Below are 20980 nucleotides of genomic sequence, written 5' to 3' on the forward strand. Positions count from 1 at the left end.
CATATATATTTTGAAATTACCGAAAAAAGTTAGACGACTACCATTGTTTTGCATTAGCTAGCATTTTAGATTAGATTTTCTTTGGTTAAAGAGACAATGATGTAACTCCGTTGGCTTATGAATAAAATTTTGAATTGTTTCCATTATGACTCCATTTTTCTGAGCATATTACTTTGTGACTACGATGGCTGGGCCATCACGATTAGTTCAAGGACACGGAATAGCCCAAATTCCATTTGCCAAATGACACCTTGATTATTGTCACAGAAACTCTCTATGCTCCTAGGGCGAATCAAACCCTATTGAGCCATTCAAACCAACGGATTCCATGCAGGAACGCATGTAGAGAACGGAAATGAGTTCATTTGCAATACCTTTAATGATTGAGAACAAAGGTGCATCTTAGAGAAGTTTATGTGTCTCTCTAGTGGACTCTATGTCACTATTCTAGCTATTAAATTCAATACAAGTTATGAGAGAAGATCTCTTGGATTTTGTTGAGCAAAAATAGTAAATAAATATACTCAACACAATCTCACTCTATTTCATTAACGGAAATAGAGTTTTATTATGTTAAGTTCGGACCCATTCGAGATAAAGAACATCCCTTAATTACAATCCCTTGCTTCAAGGGAAGACCATTTGATTCCAAATACGAAGACAAAAATTTCATGGAGAGGAGTGTGTTTGTTTGATTTTGCGGCTACACCTAGATTGTTTATCAGGCTGCCTACGTACCCCATAAGGGATCAAGCCACTCATAGTTCAGATTTTTGGGAAGGTTTGGATGCTTCGATGGGTAAATGACCCACCAAAGAATTTTGGTTAAGTGTTTGGGTGACTTTAAGGTCATTTGAATAAGGAAATTTGGATGACTTTTGCGGTCACAAAGATTTGGTGAATTTGGTCTAGAGAAAACCAGAGATTTGGTTAAGGTCGCGGTTGCATCCAGATTTAAATCTAGACTGCCTATATACCCCTTGCAGGGATCAAACCACTGTAGTTCAACATTTGGGATTTTTTGGTTTTGTACCAATTTTTCTTCAACGGGTATGTATTTTGAACACGTCGAGAAAACATATTTTGGTGAACACCCAATTTTAATAGAGTGTCCACTGATTTGACTTGGGCACCCGAATGTGCCGAGCTTCATAATGGGCCATAGAATTTGAAATGGGCTTTGTGTCGCCTTTTGTTTACTCGTCGATGAATAATTCAGCCGAGCCTGAATTTTTGATTTGGAGTGGGCCTTGTAGAGCTTCGAAATTTGTGGACAAATAATTTAACAGAGCCTAAAAGAAACTGCGGTGCATAGATTGATCTGGACACCCCTTAATACAGCCCTTTTGAGCCCAGCTCACGTCTTCAAGGTTCTGATCCCAAAAAGAAGACGTCATCTCCATTCGATAAGCTTCGGATCCTTTAGGAGACCTGTTTGGCGTAATCATTAGATAGAGATCAATTTCAAGATGAGGATTAACTATTTTAATTCGATCTGGAGAGGGAGTCATATTGCTGAAGTCCATATAAATGGGTTGGCTCAAGTGCCTAGATTCCCCATTTGTTCTCTTTCGCGCACCAAATCAGGTACCAGTTTACCTTCTTCTTCTTTTTCCCTATAGTTTAAAGCATTTATGCTAATCAATGTTTCTTGTTTTCTTCTCATCAGAGGCCTTGATTTCTTATCCCTGTTCGCGAAACACATCTATCAGAGCTATTGGTGTCGAACCCAAAACTGGTGAGGAGTCATCCTTTCAAACCAATTGAATTTGCTGGGTCTGATCAGAGCCGGCTCTGAACGTGTGCAACAAGAGCAACAGAACAGGGCCCCAATTGTTTTTTTAATGGTTTATGTTTACATAAATAAATATAAAAATTAGGGCCCCAGAGTACCAAATCCTTCTCTTCTTTCTACATTCACATTGTTTTTTGCGTTCACATGCTTTCATTGAGACTTGAGAGGGCCCATATTTTTTTTTTTATGGCTTTGTTTTAAATAAATAAATATTAAAAACTAACATAATATGAAAGGGGCCCATCCGGTCAAAACTTGTCCTCTCCTTTTTGTTTTTTGAGCATTAGGTCTCTCTCCCCTCCTCAATTCCATCAGGTCTTCTCCTTTTTGCTTTTTTTGTTTTTTTTTTTTTTGGCGTTCTGTCTCTCTCCCCTCCTCAATTGAGTCAATTCCATCCGATTCTCATCGACCTCAGTACTTCACTACTCAGCCGCTCAGGTATGAATGTATGATTCGTTGATTTGTTTTTTTATAAATAAATTAATGTTTGCTTTAGTATTCCTAATGGGTTGATTTGGTTTTCAAATTGTAAAGGTTGTGGCTGTCTAACAATTTTCTGGGATTCTGAGAATTGAGAAAATTAGAGAAGGAGCTGTGAGCAAACTCAGAGTCTTATCTCAGTCATCTGAGTCTTTGATCTTCAAGGAACCAGGTTCTCTTATTTACATTGATTTGCTTCAATTTTCTAGAAATATTGTTGCCTTATTGTGTTAAAATTTAGAAGCATGCCTCCTAAAAGAAAATGTTTATCTGGACATGCAAAACGTTTAAAGAAGAAAAAAGATGCAGAGTTGGTTCAATCTTTAAGGGGAAGTCTTGATAGGTTCATTAATAGAGAACTAGAAGGTTTGGGTGAAGATTTAGTTAATGAAGAGGCATAAGAGCACACTGAGAGGGAAAATAATGTGGAGGGCCCATTTTACGTTTTCGGATCATTGTTGGCTATTTGATTTTATATTGCGAGTTTGTTCAAGTATAAATTTCATATAAGACTACAGTTTGAAGGGCCACATTTTAAATTTTCGCACAGGGCCTCTGAAAAGTTTGAGACGACTCTGGGTCTGATACTACACTCCAATTTATGCTCTTAAAAATGCACCGATTGCTCTCTTCACTTTCTACCGATGTCCTCGTTACTCGATTGATTTGTCTATGCCTCACTTTGAATGCGGACTCTTCTATGTTTTTCTTTGATTGACAATGAGACACGTAGAAAGAGGCTTGCTGCACAATTGCTCAATTGCATGGTTTGAGAGCTTTTTGTATTTAGTTCAGAGCTATAGTAGCGTCATGGCCTTACAATTATGCATATGAACTTTTGTCTTGAAGTGTGATGATAAGTTTCCCACCGCCAGGCTTTAATGAAAGATGTGATCATCACTTTGGCATGGTCTTTCTTTAGTCTTCTTGTATTTTTAAACCATTATCCCACCGTTTCATGAAACAAAGCATAATTAAACTTACGATTCTCCAAAGCCATTTGGTCTTTGTTGTTTGACTCATGGTCAAAGCCAAAACAATTTGCAGCAAATTTTGACAATGACAGCTTGAATATACATATATACACATATCTTAAAGCTCTGTCTTAAATTCTCAGTCAAAGCTACAACAACACCATGGCTTAATTACGTATGGGACTTGTGTGTTGATTAATTTTCTACCGTCAAGACATGTTTGTTTGTCATCTTGCTATTGACTCTTTAATTATCAAAACTGTTGCAGGTACCACATCTTTTGAAGAAAACATAACCACCCCAGTATTCTGGTGTTTGTGACTTCGAGGTAAGAGAATCTGACCACAAGAGTTTGACTACTACTTTCTTTGGAGAAGATTCATATCTCTTTGACTTGTTTTACATTTTGCAGGAAACATCCAAGCTTCATTCCAGTCTGTCAGGTGGCCTTCAGGTGGTCTTAGGATTGATTGCATGAGTTCAATCCTTAATGGGTACTGAGGAAGCCTACGAAGGTAGCACCATGATGTTCAAATGCTGTCATGACAGCTTCCCCTCTACAATTTGCTGCATCGACCACTTGAATTCGATCTAGCAATTCTTGCATGCTGCTGCATTTATGTACTTGTCGTAAGTATGAGACAATTCCCATAATTTCTCCACTTTGTGTTTTCTGCAGTTTCGTGATCGCAGGTGAGCCAAGAAGAACACGCTGTTGATTTGTGATTAAAGGTGAGCTACACCGAGCATTCTGCAAACTTGTGGCTGGAGGTAGGCATCCTTTTATAGAGAGACGACCACTTTACTTTCAGGGGCAGCATTTTGATGATGACTTTGATGCAGGTGAAGTAATTTATTCCTTTGGCGCTGCATAAAGATTCCTCCAGAGCAGTTTCTTCACTTTGTGAACCCAAGAACTTTGCAGACTTGTAGTTGGTGTGAACTGGCAGCCCCAGGCGTTCACTTGACACTCGTTTTTGCCACCCATATGCAGGACGCACTGCGATACAGGCATAAAAAACAAGTGCAGTGCACCCTCTAGTTTGGACCTTACTTCCGCCACCCATACGCAAGACGCACCGCAGTATAGGCATTGAAAGAAGGCTGAAAACACAGGTGAGCCTTTTCCCTTGCCGAAATCTCTTCTCCTCCATCTCTGTGAACGTGCTTCTTTTTTTGTCTCATTGGACCTGCACTGTTTGTTAACACAACGACAAATGGAGGTGTATTTGGTTGTTTTGTTTTCTGATTTTGGTGGGCAACAATGAGGGATTTGAGGCTTTGTGAGTTGGTGTATTTAGCTTTGGGGGGTATGGAGAATTTGTTTCTGATGCTGTTTGGAAGGGTTATAGAGCCACATAGCAATAAGCAGAGGAAGGACTTTCTGCACTCATGAACACATCAACAATGATAAAGGAAAAGTACCAGTAAAGACCATGGAGAAGTGACTAGCAGGATACATGAACTTGATGCTCTCCTATCGTTGGGTTGTAGTCTCCAGGTAACTAGACATTCTGCACGATTTCTTCCCGTTGAACGCTGCTTTACTCTGATGCAGAATTTTGACTCACCCTTTTTTCTATTTCTCTCTCCCTCTCCCATGCAGCTTTGTCTTCTTTATATAGGAGGCAGCAAAGGCTCTAGAGGCTGGATAAATGCTCGTTTGAAATTTAAATTTTCGGAGGCTCACGTGGATAAGCTGTTGAACAGAGATTTGCTCCTTGACTCCGATATTGAACTTAGACACCCCTTGCCACTTTGTTCTTATCTCACTTTGAGATGTTTGAATCACAATTTGAATGCTTTCTTTTGTTTCTATAGCTTTTCCCCGTTGAAGTTTGGTCAACCATTCATCTTGTTTGAAATTGAGAAAGAGATATTTTGTAACAAAACATTTGTTTAATTGCTGTCATTATCCTCATCTTTTTTTTTTTTTTTGAATAATATTGTGACAGCTCCATGCTTTGTACATTGTGGGTATATTTTTTATTATTCAACATATTTAGACACATAATGGCTTTGTCACGACATGATAGTTCATCATAGTCATGATGATCTGTCTACTAAACACTTCACACATATATCCATTCTTTCGAGCGAAACGAAGCATGAATCAAAAGTTGATTCTTGGACTAAGTGTGACCGTTGCTGCTGCCTCTGGCGCAGCCGCTGTACACCAGCCTAGGGCTGGCACATTCCCTATCCATGACGCCATGGATGCGTCCATCATGGTGATGGTGCCCCAAGTGATGCTGCAATCACCAACTTTACTTCAAATAGCGTTTCAGACGCTCAGGTCCAACCAAAATTCTCATTGGTTGCTTCTAAGGCCTCTCGTTTGGTTTACAAAACTCGTTTCTTAGGAAAATTAGGACTGAGACCATCATATGCAAAGGATATGAACATACTCATTCTGCATAGAATCTGTGGGGATTCTGTGGACTGATTCAACCAACTTGCAGACGTTTAAATATTTCATGATGTTGGTTGACATGCAAACACGCTGGTCACGTGGTGTGCTATTGTCCACATGTAAATACTGCTTATACTACACTTCTAGCACATATCATATGACAACGGGCTCACTCCCTGTATTATCCTATTCAGTCAATTGGACTTGACAAAGCTAGAGAGTTTACATCGAAGACTTTTGATGGTTATTGTAATGGAATTATGGGACTGATGTTGGACATCATATTTCCATGTACACATCAAAATGGTTTCGCGGAAACGATTACAATGGTAGTCCGGACATTGGTAATGCGCACCAATCTCCTTATATCCGCTTGGGGTGATGTAATATCGCATGCAGCTATGCTAATTCGTCTACAACCAACCGCCACTCAATCTACCTCTGTGTTACAGCTAGTGACTGGGTTCCAGTATTGTACTTAAGCATATTTGAGTGTGCCATTTATGTGTTAATTGCTTCGCCACAACACACTATGATGGGTCCTTACAAATGAATGGGCAACTAAGTTGGATTTGAGACTCCAACAATTGTCTGCCACTTAATGCCCTTGCTAGGCAATCTCCTTACCACTAGATTTGCAGATTGTCAATTTGATGAGACAGTCTTCCCGTTGTTAGAGGCAGATAAGAACAAGGATGTTCAGCAGGAACGACTGGAATTGTTGTGGTCTGTCCCCACTATGTCTCATCTCGATCTCCTCTAAAGTGACTAGATCACACATATCTGCTGTAAGCATGCCTGCATGGATGAACGTCCCTACGAGAGGACGTAGCACCACCCTACATGGAGGTAGGTATGGCGCCAACGCCATAGAGAGTGGCACTCTGGCGTTACAAGTCATAGCCCCAGCTAAGATGCGTGGGAGGCCCATGAGTTTGAAGAATACTTTGGCACAACCTAATCCTTGGATCATGAGAATTTTCCTCATTAAGGTTATCGGGACGCCTCAACATCAAAACCTATTTCTGAGAATATAGAGCTCTACGAAAATTACACTAGTGTACATGAGACGTGGGATAGAAACTCCATCATGATTGATGATGTATTTGTACATTTCATAGCGCATGTGTTTGTTGAGTCAGATGATATTGAACCACGCTCCATTGATGAATGAATGCCAACGTAGAGAAATTTGGCCTAAATGGAAAGATGTGATACATGTTAAGTTGGATTATCTAACGAAAATGAAGGTTTTTGCTCCAGTAATGCCAACACCTCCTAATATAAAACTTGTTGACTAATGGGTCTTCGTTAGAAAGCGTGATGAGTAAAAGAGATGGTAATTTCGCCTTATGGCCAAGGCTTCTCACAAAACGCCCTAGAATCGACTACGAGACATATTCTCTCGTAATGGATGTCATTGCACTCCACTATCCTATCAGTTTGGTAGTTTATGAATAACTGAACATGCAGCTTACAAATGCGGTCACTATGTATCTCTATGGGGATCTAGATACAGAATATACATGGAGGTTCATGATGTACTTCATTTACCCAAGTCAAGTGGCTCTGGACCATAGAGTGCGTTACAATGAGGTTGAAACGCTTACTAAAGTGACTACTTGATTGGGAAGGGATATGCCCACACGTTTCCATAACAAGTTTCGGATTCTATCACGGTTCATGTTGGACATGATCTTTATTAGAAGCCCTTAAAGAATTAAGAGAAACAATTGAACACTTGAAATCCGATTTTGAGATGAAGGATTTTGGGAGAACACGATTATGTCTCAGTTTGGAACTTGAGCATCGTGTTGATAAATGCTTAGGCATTTTGACAAGGTCAAGCCTTCAAGCATCCCTCTGATCATCGGTAGTCTTGATCCTAAAAATGATCCTCTTCGTTTAAAGGATGATGACGAAGATGTACTAGAGGTAGAAGTGCCTTACTTAAATACAATAAACGCATTATTATACTTAGCTCAATACACAAGACCGAACATCTCATTTGTCGTGAACTTGTTAGCTAGATATAGCTTTGTGCCAACGTGACGCCATTGAATTGGTATAAAAGATATCTTTTGATACTTGAGTAGTACGATTGATATGAGTTTGTTCTATCCCTACAGAGAGACGATGGATTCAGACCCATCATATGTCAAGAACGCCACTAACAGTAGTTTGTGTTTCCTCTCCCCATCCCAAAAAGATATTAGTGTTTTGGAAGGTTTTGCTGATGCTGGGTATCTCTCTGACCTACACAAAGGTCATTCCCAAACTGGTTATATGTTCACCATGGGTAAAGACCGTGATATCTTTGGGGGAGATGCAAACATCAGGAGGAGATGTCTACATGTATGGTCTCAAAACGTGAACGGTGTGTTGTGCTCTTTTTTCCCTTTGACTGGGGTTATTTTTGTTCCAATGAGTTTTTGTTACTCGGCAAGTTTTTTAATGAGCCAACGAGAGGAGCACCACATTTGAGCGACACAAGGGGGAGTGTTTAAGTAAATCCAGAATATGTGTCGGGCCCAAACTCGAGGTTACTTGCTCTAGTTGAAATAGAGTTTATGTTAGAGATATTCTCGGAGAATCTTAGTAGATATCTAATCAATGTATGATTATGTTTCCTTGTACAACTCTATCTCTATGCTTGTAATCCTCTATATAAAGAGGCCCCTATTATCAATGAAAGCACGACTCAGTTATCTCCCAATTTTAGTTTTCCTTAAACAAATTGATATATTCATGGGATCTATATAAATTTTTCATAATGATTATTTACTGAATAATTAATTTTTAGGATTGGCCAAAGATATTATTTAAACTAAGAATCCATCTACAAGATGCGCTTGCAATTTAAAGACCTCGACATCATTTTTGATATTTCAACCTCTATACCAAAGACTAGTAGTTATGTGGATATGAATATAAACTGCCATCAGCCTTCAACACTATCCTCAACACATAGTTCTTTGTAGTATGCCTCATTGCTAACTTCTACTTCAACTGCAGAACAACCTAAAACAAATAAAGAACGAATCTAAAGAATAAATTTAGGCTCAATGTAATCAGGGGTTTAGGCTCAATATATGTCCCCCCCTTGTATTCGACAGTTTCATTAATCAAGGCTTGAAGGCAGCCGCACCAGCTCTTTATTCAAAAAAAAAAAAAAACGAATCTAAAGAATAAATTTAAAAGTTAATTGATTGCTTGAAGAAAAGAAAAGGAAAAAAAAAACCCAACATAGAGTATTGGCAATTTGGCATATTGAATTGAAACAATTAAAGGGATAGAAAGTGACAATTAACTGACTTGAATTTTCGAAAGATAGACCCATGAATTCCAAACCTGTGCATCACTGGACTTGAAAACTAAAAATAAAAATTTAATTTGCTAGAAACATGTTAATATAGTTAGATTCCTGCAACGGAAAAAAAAATCATGAAGTGTGTATGATCAACATAATGATTGATGAATGAATGAAAGAGTTCGGCCTCCAACATAGACAAAATTTTTGGGAAAAGATAGAGATGGTTTTTGAGATTACGCACCCAATATTTGAGATAGATGAGCGTGAAAAAGAGATTATTTCAGTTTAGAGATATATATCACTTTGAGGGGGGAGGAGCCGTTTGAACTCTTTCTAAACATTGGAGGAAGGGAGGCTGTGTTGCTAGAGAGAAAAAGAGAACATGGACTTCTACCTATCTTTTTTTTTTTTCCTTTGTATTTTTGTTTTTTTTCCTCGATTTGTATTTGATAGTTTTATGGCGAGAGATATTTTTTCAGTTAGGAAGATAGAGAATAGCCCGTCATGAATTTCATTAATATGGATGTCAAAATGAACATCACATGTTATTCCGCTGCCTTCTATAGATAGATTAAGAAGTTATGGTGTAACCACTTAAACCACTATGATACATAGGGATAGACCATTTATATTTGAACTTAGCACTCACTTATTCAAAGCAAACATATTAAACTATGACCCATAAACATAGTATATAGACTCACTGCAAACATAGAGAATATAAGTGTAATTTGCTGGATTAATCCTCCTAGATCCCAAATGTGAAACCCTAGAGAGTCTAAGCCTGTTAGCCTGGTCCAACACTTAGGCCCAAATACAATTCCAAGTAGCTTTGGATACCTAAATTGCAGCCAAACCAAACATGTCATTGACCTTGCCGTTTTCAAACCATCACAATGTTGTGTCTTCAGCCAGCATGTAGTGCTGATCCATTATGGCGTCGACAACTCTAGTCGCCTTTGACCCAACCAACTTGGGCCTACAAACCTGTAGCACATACTAATATGTTTTGGAGACCCTTGATCTGGGCCTCTGAATGTCACTAAGCACCCAAATCCCAACCCCTGCTCTGTGCACCCACCTTTCTATCCCAGCCGGAACAGTAGCGAACGTGAGGAGAAAACAAGTCATCTCACATTCTGATTGGAGCTTAGGGCTCTACACCATAGCCCTTACAGAACATGTATCAAATCTTTTTGTCACCACCGCTGTAGACGCAAGTAGCTTCCAACTAGAGCCAATCAAAGCTTGCAGATCTAGTGTTGCTTGCCATTGCCAAGATCGCACCAGACAAGCGCCGTCTCGACTACAAGCTAAGCTCCAATCCCCTGTCGCTCTAGGTTGGCCAAGCTGGATACATTCTTTAGAACCCTTGAGTCTGGTCCTACGCAATTGGCTCTGCCATCCAGACCCAGCCAACCCACTGACTACTAGGAACTTACTCGAACATCGAGTTTGCTCTAAGAAATAAGATCTGACATCCAAAAAGCAAGACTTCAAAATGGATTGGATACTTGTCGAACAAGACCGACCTTGGATGACTGTAGAGAAGCAGTAGGATACAAAGAGGATAACTCAATCTAGGATTGGCACCAAACACCGATGATAGCGTTCGAAGCCTAGTCGGCTATGGTTTAATAGGAGTCGAAGTTTCATGATTTCTTCATGATTATAGCTCCTTTTGTTTGATCTCGAGAGATTAAAATTTATCAAAAATTGTTTAATATTTGAGAGTTATTGTGGCACATTTTTTTGAGTTTCGGCTGATAATATCTCTGCTCTAAATAATAATAATAATATGGTTTCTTCTTATTCAAGTGGTCGCCAAGGTTAAACCATAGGATAATTTATATTTGATTTTTCACTAGATTTTTACAAATATGCTTTTGAGAGACACCTTTATTGTCATCTAGCATGTTGAGGGTTTTGGCTTTCCTTTCTGCCCGCTTTACGAAGCGATTTTCTTCATTCTAATTGGCCTTTTTTATGAACACTGAGTTTTGAAGCTTAGAGTAGCATGCTCCGATTGTGGTGACAAGAAAGTTGATTTAGACAACGATTTGGTTCTGGCCTGGTTTTCTCATCAGAACTTTTCTTTTGGGATTGCACTATGATTGGTTCAAGGCATCTAAAGTTTGGTTACTGTGTTATGGGTGTTACTGATATGGAGGCATGATTTACACCTGCTTCGTACTGAAGCAACTTTTGATGTGAAAAGATAGACATCATCACCCCCAAGGTGGGCTCTTGTCCATAGCCAAGTCAAGGCTGATACAAATCCGGGATTCAGATATCAACTACCTCTAAGTTGAGGAAGGAATAAGTCCAGCTTGCCACACCCATTCACTCAAGTACCAAGGGGAATCCACAGTTCCACCTTTGGAAAGGACAAAATGCCCTTTCACAAGTCTGAGCATGTAATGGCCTACTCCAGGCAGGTCCGCTCAGCCACATAGGTAGGCTATCAAACCTAACTATACGGTAAAACATGTGGGATTCGAAAAAGTCTCGCTTGGATCACAAGGCAAGCCCATTAGGGCAACACCCGTCCTTAGGGTTTCCGGCACGGTCCATATATCTATAACATAAACGATTAATGTTGGACAAATTTGGTACTGAACTAGATCACACATATATAGAGGTTTCTTCCACAAGGGATCCCTTTTTTGGCCATTTTAAGGGATCGTTTTTTGACCCACTTTTTTATCACTTCTTAGAACTCCATGAATAGATCATCTTTGTAAATTTCAGCCAAATTGATGAGCGTTAAAGCATTCAAAATTGTGATTTACAATTATAAACATGAACGGTGCAAGTTGGACAGATTCGATATCAAACATATACACATACATATATAGAGGGCTCTTCCGATAAGGGATAATTTTTTGGGGCCAATTTAAAGGATCCTTTGTGGGACCCACTTTTTGATCACATATCAGCATTTCGACCATTCAGTTTTTAGGACTCCATGAATAGATCACCTTTCAACGAAATTGATGATAGTTAAGGTACCGAACTAGATCAAATCAATGGTCGAATCAAATCTTTCAAACTTGAACTATTCATGTTTATAATTGTAAATCATTGTTTTGAATGCCTTAACAAGGATAAATTTGGCTGAAAATTTGCAAAAGTGATATACTCATATAGACCTGAAACTGAATGGTTGAGATGCCCATATGCAGTTGAAAAGTTGGTCTAATAAGCGATCACTTAAAATAACAATAAAGGGATCCCTCACTAGAAGAGCCTTATACGGGGCGCGCGCACACACACACACACACATATATAGTAAACTCTATTAAGTAGCCTACTGTTTAGTTGAGTAAACACTGACTTGACTGTCGAACCCCCTTTGGCTTGTACCATTTCGATGCCCTAACCACTTAAGAAATTCGATTGGTTTCTTTTATTGTGCAGGTGGTTCATATAGAATCTAGGATGAATCATGCTGTAATAGTTTGTGACCTCTTCTGTATCACTAGTGAGGGTGGATGCGGTACGCTGAGGGAATGGGTCATCGACGATGATGGTCTGATAAAGAGTGCTAGATTCTTTTGGGCTCGACTTGGCTAGCACAAACTTTCCACCGAGGTGGATGATGATTCAGAATTGAGCGATGGGTCCGAGTTTTGGGCCAAAGTTTTGCACACTCTTGCTAGGGTTGCTGCAGATGGTTATGGGCTTTAGATTTTGTAATTGGCTCTGGACTGCTATTGAGGGTCTTTTGTTGCCTAATCAATTGTTGGGTGTTTATGGGGGAGCCCTCTCTATGTAGGGTGATCCTTGAAGCTTTATGAAGAGATTAAAGTTCAAACTTTAGACCTAGCCTGGTTCATTCCCTATTAGTATGAAGTTATTTGGTTACTTGAATTACATAGTTTTCCAATGCATTTTTACATAGAATTTCTAGTTTTCTAGATTCTTTAGGTAGTAACTCCATTTTGACGATCCCATTGCAAATGAGTTATTGTATATTGTTCGCGTCTTTCTACCTTATAAACGGATTGACACCCCTTGTTTCAAAAAGTGCAAGGATCATTAGAAGGGGAACATGAAACTCACCACCTTGATGTAAAAATTGCCCTTGGTTTTGGTCAAGGCCCAGTATGTCCGAGTCCACGACCATATAAAGTGTCATAGCTCTTCTCACCCATTTGATTTGAAGCTGCAAAACCCCTTGAAAGAAAGAGTGAAAATGGAGACTGCCTGTCCAGAATCACCCAAACATTCCTTACCAGCTGAAACCATAGCCAACCACGACGATCTCCTCTCGCAGATCCTCGTCCGCTTAGAAGCCAAGTCCCTCATCCGCTACAAATCCGTCTCCAAGCACTGGCTCTCTCTCATTTCCAGCCCCAAATTCCGTGAACGCCACACCATCCGAAACCCTAACCCTACCGTCTCCGCCTTCTTCTTCCTCTCCACCAACCAACGCCTCAGCTTCATCTCCCTCTCCGACGACGAAACTCGATGCGGATCCCACTCCAATCCGCTCGATTCGGTCCCGGAGCTGCGAGGAATCAAGATTCTGCAGTCCTGCAATGGCTTGCTCCTCTGCTGTTCCGGCGGAGAAGAAACGACCCGAAGAGCATACTATGTGGTCAATCCCACAGCCAGTCAGTTCTCGAGACTTCCCTCTCCTCCATATGCTTGTCAATTCGATGATAGTTTGGGTATTGCTTTGGCTTTTGATCCTTATAGAACTGGAAATGTTCATTACAAAGTGGTTTCTGTTTGGATGACTAGTCGTAATACTATAGGGATTGGGATATATGCATCAGAGACTCGGAGTTGGAGTCTATGCTTGAGTCAAGTCCACTTCGTGCAGTGCCAATTTGAAGTGGACTTTGGCCGCGGGGTGTACTGCAATGGAGCAATTCATTGGCTAAACCACAAGGATGAGTTGTTCTACTGTCACATTGGTGATGGCTCGGATGAAAAGCCGGTGAGGGGTGGAGTTTTGTCTAGTCCACTTGGTTTAATGTTTGATAGGGAGTATAGGTATTTTGGGGAGTCTTGTGGCCATTTGCACCTAATTGATATTTTCAAGCCTTGCGTTAATCAGTTTGATGTAAGGGAATTGGAGCCGGATTACTCTGGCTGGGTTGTCAAATACCATGTTGATCTTGGTCCGATAATTGAAACTAATAGGTCTTGTATTAATGAGATGCTGATACCCAAGGACTACTCTGGTTGGTTTGTCAAGTGCAAAGCTGATTTGTATTCCAGAAGCTATTCCTTTCAGGAGGTGGTTGGGTACTATTTGGATCGATATTATCAATTTGTTGTTCTATCTCTTACTCGAGAAGACAATGGAGGGGATCTGTGTTTGTTGCTGTATTTTCGTGCTAAGGTCATCTCTTACAATCTTAGGGATAAGACGTTCAAGAAACTATGTGACTTAGCTCCGGAAGGCACCGCTGGGACCCAGAGATCTTTAAAAGTTGAATGGCTGGAGGCTTATAATCATATGGGGAGTTTGGCTTGCGTGTGAAGGTATTTCTATCCAATGCTGATTGTTTACTTCATTGTTTTGATTTTACTATTTTTACTCTATGAATGTTTGTTGTAGACTGTTGACATGTTGCAAAGCATAAAAATTACCAACTCACTTGGCATGTTAGTGTTTTCTCTTGTTAGGGAAGAAAATGGAGAGGCATAATTGCAGGATAGACTTTTGGAAAATGAAGAAATAGAATAACAAAACTTTTGGCATGGGCAAATCTGAATGTATCACATCTATTCTCATAAGAACTTAATAGGGCGTGTTAGAGTTTTGGGGATCACTTACGTTGCCCCTAAGAAGACTGATAGTAGGACCTTACTCTGGAAACTTAAGTTGGATTTGGTTGGCTGTGTTGACACCTGGGTCAGTGATATGTATTTTGACTTGAAATGTATTGCAAAATTGTGTTGGAATCCTTTTTCCTCCTCCCAAGTGTTAGTGAAGTTTAGGAGTCTGAACAAATCTGCATATTTTGGATCTGGAGATGAGTTCTTTGCAGCTAATAATGATAGTCATTTGTCTAGTGGCCATGTTTGGTATTCATTGGGCTGTACTTGGTGATATCAGGTGTCAGCATAATTGTAGGTTGTATTCTCTAACGAGGTGGCTGCTGGAGATGAGTTCTTTGCAGCTAATAATGCTAGTCATTTGTCTACTGGCCATGTTTGGTATATTTTGGGTTGTACTTGGTGATGCCAGGTTTCAGCATAACTATGGGTTGTATTGTTCTAACTAGTTGGCTGCTGGATATGAGTTCTTTGCAGCTTATTATTCTAGTCATTTATCTAATGGCCGTGTTTTGGTATTCCTTGGCTTGTACTTGGTGATATCAGGTTTCAGCATAATTATAGGTTGTATTGTTCTAATGAGGTGGCTGCTGGTTAGAATAGAAATAGTGCTATAGTGCAGTCATATTTTGAGCTTGAAGATCTCATATGTTTTATCATGAACAAATTAGACAGGGTATATGAGGTCCTCAACTTGGCTGATTTCCTGCTTCTGGAGACTAGTGTGTGGTAGTCCCTGGTTCGGGGCTCTTGTCAATTCTAGGTTTTGCCTTAAGCTTAAATTGTTTAAATTGGAAACCAAGAAGCTCAGCTCTCAGCTTAGTGATGTCATTCATTTTTATGTTAAGTAGACCAAACTGCTCCTTAGGTCTGCCACTGTCATCTGGATTGCAGTCCAGTGGACTGCTTAGCTTACTCAGTACTAAAGAAAGGACCCCATCCCAGGCCTACAAGAATTGGTATAACAATGTTTTATGTTGTACTTGATGCTCTCAGAATTGTAAAAGTTTCTTTTAGAGACAGAAATCCAGAACACGTGGTGCTTAGTGCTATTACTGAGAGGTTAGCTGTTGAAATCCTATTTCTGAGGCTTAGCTGCTGCTTCTTCAGGCAGATAATATCTAAAGAGATTAGGCATGTTTGCTGTGCCATTTATACAAGGCTCATGGACCCAATGTATTTATTGGCTTCTTCTCTACAAAGCCTGCACTCTTATAAAGGGGAAAGTAGTGAAAGCGATCATGGGATTCTTCACCCCTAGTAAATAAATTAATAGAAAAGTTTTTATAAGTGTAGAGGATTGATATTTTGTGAAAGCTTTTGGAGTTTTATAAATAATGGCCGCGATATAAATTTGGCAATTTGCCAAATGTGAGAGGCCAATTTGTATTTAAAAGATTTGAGCTCCAGCAAGTTGGTCATGCATTAGCACTTAAACACCTGTCATTTGTATGTCACACGCTTGTCTCTCTACAGATTTTAGACTTCTAAAAAAAATCGTAGATATATAGGAAACACCTGTCATTTGTATGCCACATGCTCGTCTCTCTACAGATTTTAGACTTCTAAAGAAAATCGTAGATGCCTTTGATTATTAAGAGACAAGATATGTTAGTCACTGTTCTTATATTCTCCTTGTCGACAAAGTACAACTTGTTTTCATTTATTTCTCATGCCCCTCTTGCTTCAGATTAGTCTTAGAATTGGCAAATTGTTGGTTATTGTGCTAATATTGTTCCTTTGAGCAACTTCTTATTGTTTATACACAATGGTTTCAGGTTTGTATGTTTTCTCTGTGAATAACATGATAAGTAGTTGCTTTGCATTGCTGGGGTAGCTCACCCTTTTCCATTCCATTTCAGATTTTAGCTTGGATTAAGAAGCTGAATGTTTTGAATTTTCGGCTGCAGTAGAGAAGATCTAGTTATGGTCTCAAATGAAACATATAAGATTATGTCAATGTTATAATATCATGTCATGTGGAGGTTATGTAACTATATTTTAGGGTTCTAAATCTCTCTACATATGTATATGCATGTATAAGTAACCGAGAGAAGTACACATATAATATATGGAAATGAAATATGTATAAAGCACATGTTATGGATTTAGAGTTTTATTAGTTATGTTTGTACAACACCCCAATAATTGAATAACACAAATCTGGATAGATTGCGGTAAGGGATGCCGGTAATTTCTGTAGTGTTTGGGCGCTGGATGCTAGATTTGGATGTTCATGCTGAGCTTGCAAGTCATTGGGTTGGGCTTCTGAGGACACAGTTGAGTTGACTGCTGGTACGGATTTTCTGTGCTAATTGTCATTGTACATGTAAAGGGCTTCTAACTCCCCTGTTGGCATCCTCTTCATGAGCCACAACATTTGTATTGTAAAGGATCTTGACAAATTTTCTGAGGCAATTCCAATACGAGTTCGTCCTGATGGTTGGGTCTAATGGGTGGAATAATACTGTTTTTCTTTTGAAACTCAATTTTTTAAGGGTGGGCGAAAAAGCCTGAAAAATCGGCCCGGACCGGTCAATTCAGGTCAAATTGGGTTCGGGTTTTAAAATAAAATTTAATCATTTTTACTGACCCGGGCCGATGTCTATAACTTTCGGGTCGGTCCTGGGCCTTGAAATTCATTTGATGTTAGGCTTGCTAGGCCCTAACAAGTGACCTTACATGCCTTTTTTTTTTTTTGTCTGACTCATTCTCTTCATTTACTGGGTTCCGTCTTGACTCTTGACTCTTGACTCTTGATTCTTCCACGCATTTCTCTTTCTCCAACTTCTCTCAACGCGTATTCCATCGAAAGAAGCTTCTCTACACGCGTAGGCCTGTGAGATCGGAGCCATCTTCTATAATTCGCAGACATGGTTGCTCTCAAGGTAAGCCTGCACAACTCGCTCTCTCTCTCTCTCTCTCTCTCTCTCTCTCTCTTGATCTCTCGATCTCTAGTCGCCAAGCCTTACGGTGAAGCTAAACCCCTAAGCTGCTTCCAATGGAGTCGTTTTTGTGTCGCATACCAGGTCATGGGTAGGGCTCTCCCCAAGGATGCTTATGAGGACACGCCCAATATCTACAAAGCATCATTGCATGAAGCGTTAATTCATGATTGCATGAAGCTTTGGCACACCACCACCGATTCAATTTGCAACAACTTTATTTTCTGTCCATCTTTGAATTCAATTATTGTCATGTATATTGGAATTTGATCATCTGGGTGCCTAATAGTTTTCTTGATTACTATGTAAATCGGTCATCTAGGTATCTTCATCTTCTTGCTATCTTATCTGGATTTTGCAGAGATCGCATCAATGAGATTTGAAGTCGGATCACAAGGCAAAATGGGCCTGAAAGCCCAGAAATCCGGCTCGGAAAAAATTGTCCGGGCCTAATACGGTCCCTGAAATTTAATCACACCATTTGGGCCCTGCCCGAAAATTTGGGTCTGAGTTCGAGCCCTTCATATTTGATACATGGCCCCGCCCGTGCCTAGCCTTTGTATGATGAATTTGGTTGAGCTCCTATGATGAATTTCTTCTATGCCTATCCATCACATGCAATTATCGTTCCAATTTCTGAAAGCTTTGTCAATTTTAGTGACAACTTCTATGTGTAACTCATGCTCAAGCCCTTATTGATTTTGCTTCTTCCTTGTTAAATTTATGGTAGGCTTGGGCATTTTAATCCAGAAACCTGAAAACCCACACCAAACCAATCTGGCCCGTTGGGTTCGGGCTGGGCTTTAAAAAAAAAAAAAAGGGGACGCCCAGACCGTTTATGAAAAAAATGGGCTGGTCCCGGACCTAGATTCCACCAATCAGGAAACCCAAAAAAAAATCAGAAACCTCTCTGTCGTCGTCTTCTTCTCCTTCTCGCTTCCTCAGGTCCGACTCTTTCAACGAGGTGTCTTTGTTAACTATTGCATTTTCTCCAGCTAATAAGATGAAGACCTTGATCTCCTCAAATTCCTCTACCTAAACCCCGACGAATATGTTTCTGGCCAGATTTCTTCGTCAAGTTTCATGACCTCCTCAAATTTCTTCATTAGCAGATCTGTTTCTAGTCAGATTGGTAATAGTTCTTCACTAGATATTCTAAATTTTGAGATGGTGCAAAAGGCTCGAAAATCCGAGAAACCCTATCGAAAAACTTCAGGCTCGGGCTGAGGCCGCGCCCAGGCCTATGGTGGTTTTTTTTCCCTTTTTCTTTTTGGTCAAATAAAAGTGGGCAATTTGGGTTTTAATGTGGATTTGGATTGTAATATCCAACCAACGAGACTCTTTGCTACACTCTTAAATCCCAACATAGGACTCGGTTAACTAACAAGCGTGACAACACTTGCAGATATAGAATTTCCATCAAACCAAATTTAGAGCTCGCCAAACATAGATCGGGTAGCCATAACCCAGAAGTCATCTCCGGTTGTGTAAAATAGATTGGACTATACCCTTTGCCCTAAGTTTTTTGGATCCATTAAAACCTTTACAAGCTGAGAACAGAATTATTCGAATCTGCCAGAGAAGCTAGAAACCGAGAAAACCAAGTGGAACCACGACACCATTACAAGTCATCAACGAGTGTTGGGCTAAAACCCTAGAAGCAATAATGAATGACAAGGCTAGCCACTATGAGATCCTTTTTTGAACTTGCTCCACACCATCATATTTATTATCGGACTTTTAAGAATATCTACAACTTAAATATTGTTTATTGATAAGCAAAATCATACACAACAATTTACCCCAGTGGGGCTATCAAAAAACCATTACATGATCAATTCTACCTTTTAAACAACCATGAAGCACTTACATAACAGTTCAAAATTCGTCCAGAAAAAATCAAAAGGCATAGATGAACAGAACATCCTTGGTGTCATATTTCCGCATTAGCTGAATTTGGTGCATATTCCAAAAGGAACATGTCACCCCCTTCAGCAACTTCCTCCATTGCAGTTTCACCAATAGCTGCATCCTCTACCACATTTCCTAGCAGACCAAGGTCCATCCTTAGAGCCCAAATCCAAGTAAGACTTGAAGCTTAAGTCCAAATGAAATCTAGCCCAATCTGAATTTGTTAAGGCCACCCAAAGCACTGGGTTTAGGCCACCCATCCTCGCAACCCTTTCAACAATTCTGCCCCCGGAACTTAGCCACATCGGCGAAGTAAACATCAGCAGCCGAGCTAATCCTTGACCACTACCATCAGACTTATGCCACCCATTAGGGCTGTCAATGGGTCGTGTCGGGTTGAGTTCATGTCGGGTTAAGGTATTTGTCGTGTCACAAAATATAAACCCAAACCCAACCCATTTAATAATCGTGTCAAAAATTTAAACCCAAACCCAACCTATTTATTAAACGGGTTACCCGTTTCCAACCCGCTTAACCCATTTAATAAATAGGTAGTGTCTTGTTAGACAAAATGACTCATTTAAGTGTTAACAATGGAACCCATTTAACTAAAAAAATGCATAAATTGATTAAATTCACTAAAAACTCTACAAGACGAAGATTATAAATAATTTATAAACAATTAAATCCAATAATTAAAAAGCAAAATATTTGAAATTGTCTAATCTTATGAAGAAATACTCTGAACGTCCAAAATTTCAAGAAGAAACATAGCACAATCGGGTTATACAGGTTCACTTCGTGTTGGCGGGTTGACCCGTGACCGACCCATTTATTAAATGGGTCATGGCGGGTTGACCCACCGCCGACCTGCTTTTTAATCGTGTGGGTTCAACCCGCTTTATTTCGTGCGGGTTTCGAGTCATGTTATCGGGTCGTGTCGGAATTGACAGCCCTACCACCCATCCTCGATCCTAGTAGCCCAAAAGCCCATCACACCACCCATCAGCAAATCTTGGCACCTCGCCTCCTAACGACTCTCTAGACAAAGCTCCGGCCAACCTTCACAGCCACTGGTGCACGCACGGGCCCACCTGAGCAGACATCGACCATCGACCCCGATCTTATCTTGATCTAGTCCCCCAGTCCTACAAACTGAAGGGCCACACAAAGCACCACCATTGAAGAGGTGCAGCAAAGCCATGCCACTGGACGGGAACTCAGGATCCAAACAGCCATCCACAAAAAAACTAGAACATCTTCTCCTCCAGTGAAACCAAGGAATAATAGGCTGAAGCCCAAAGGTATCTGTACTAAGGAGAAAGTGTAGGCGGTGTCGACTCCGAGTGAGAC

The 20980-nt window shown here is 40.0% G+C and overlaps 1 protein-coding gene and 1 long non-coding RNA gene across 5 annotated transcripts; both read left to right on the top strand.

The window, feature by feature from the left end:
- Positions 1–2073: 2073 nt before the first annotated feature.
- Positions 2074–5076, top strand: LOC121052460. Of its 2 annotated transcripts, XR_005809110.1 has the most exons (8): positions 2074–2233; positions 2330–2447; positions 3518–3577; positions 3662–3764; positions 3929–4020; positions 4093–4365; positions 4602–4750; positions 4856–5076. It is a non-coding gene; the product is annotated as an uncharacterized LOC121052460 (long non-coding RNA). The 2 variants fall into 2 exon arrangements; XR_005809109.1 differs by having other exon boundaries at positions 4093–4750.
- Positions 5077–13102: 8026 nt separating this feature from the next.
- LOC112197984 (F-box protein At5g07610) lies at positions 13103–17192 on the top strand. 3 transcript variants are annotated; one of them, XM_040518338.1, is made up of 2 exons: positions 13103–14474; positions 16943–17192. In XM_040518338.1, the coding sequence occupies exon 1, from the start codon at positions 13174–13176 to the stop codon at positions 14470–14472; it is 1299 nt and encodes a 432-aa protein (XP_040374272.1). In that variant the 5' UTR covers positions 13103–13173; the 3' UTR covers positions 14473–14474; positions 16943–17192. The 3 variants fall into 3 exon arrangements, with proteins under 3 accessions (XP_040374272.1, XP_040374271.1, XP_024194736.1); XM_040518337.1 differs by lacking the exon at positions 16943–17192 and adding an exon at positions 15447–16600; XM_024338968.2 differs by lacking the exon at positions 16943–17192 and adding an exon at positions 16634–16893 and having other exon boundaries at positions 13105–14474.
- The last annotated feature ends 3788 nt before the right edge of the window (positions 17193–20980 follow it).

The sequence above is a fragment of the Rosa chinensis genome, chromosome 4, assembly GCF_002994745.2.
Source record: "Rosa chinensis cultivar Old Blush chromosome 4, RchiOBHm-V2, whole genome shotgun sequence".
NCBI classification, from domain to species: Eukaryota; Viridiplantae; Streptophyta; class Magnoliopsida; order Rosales; family Rosaceae; genus Rosa; species Rosa chinensis.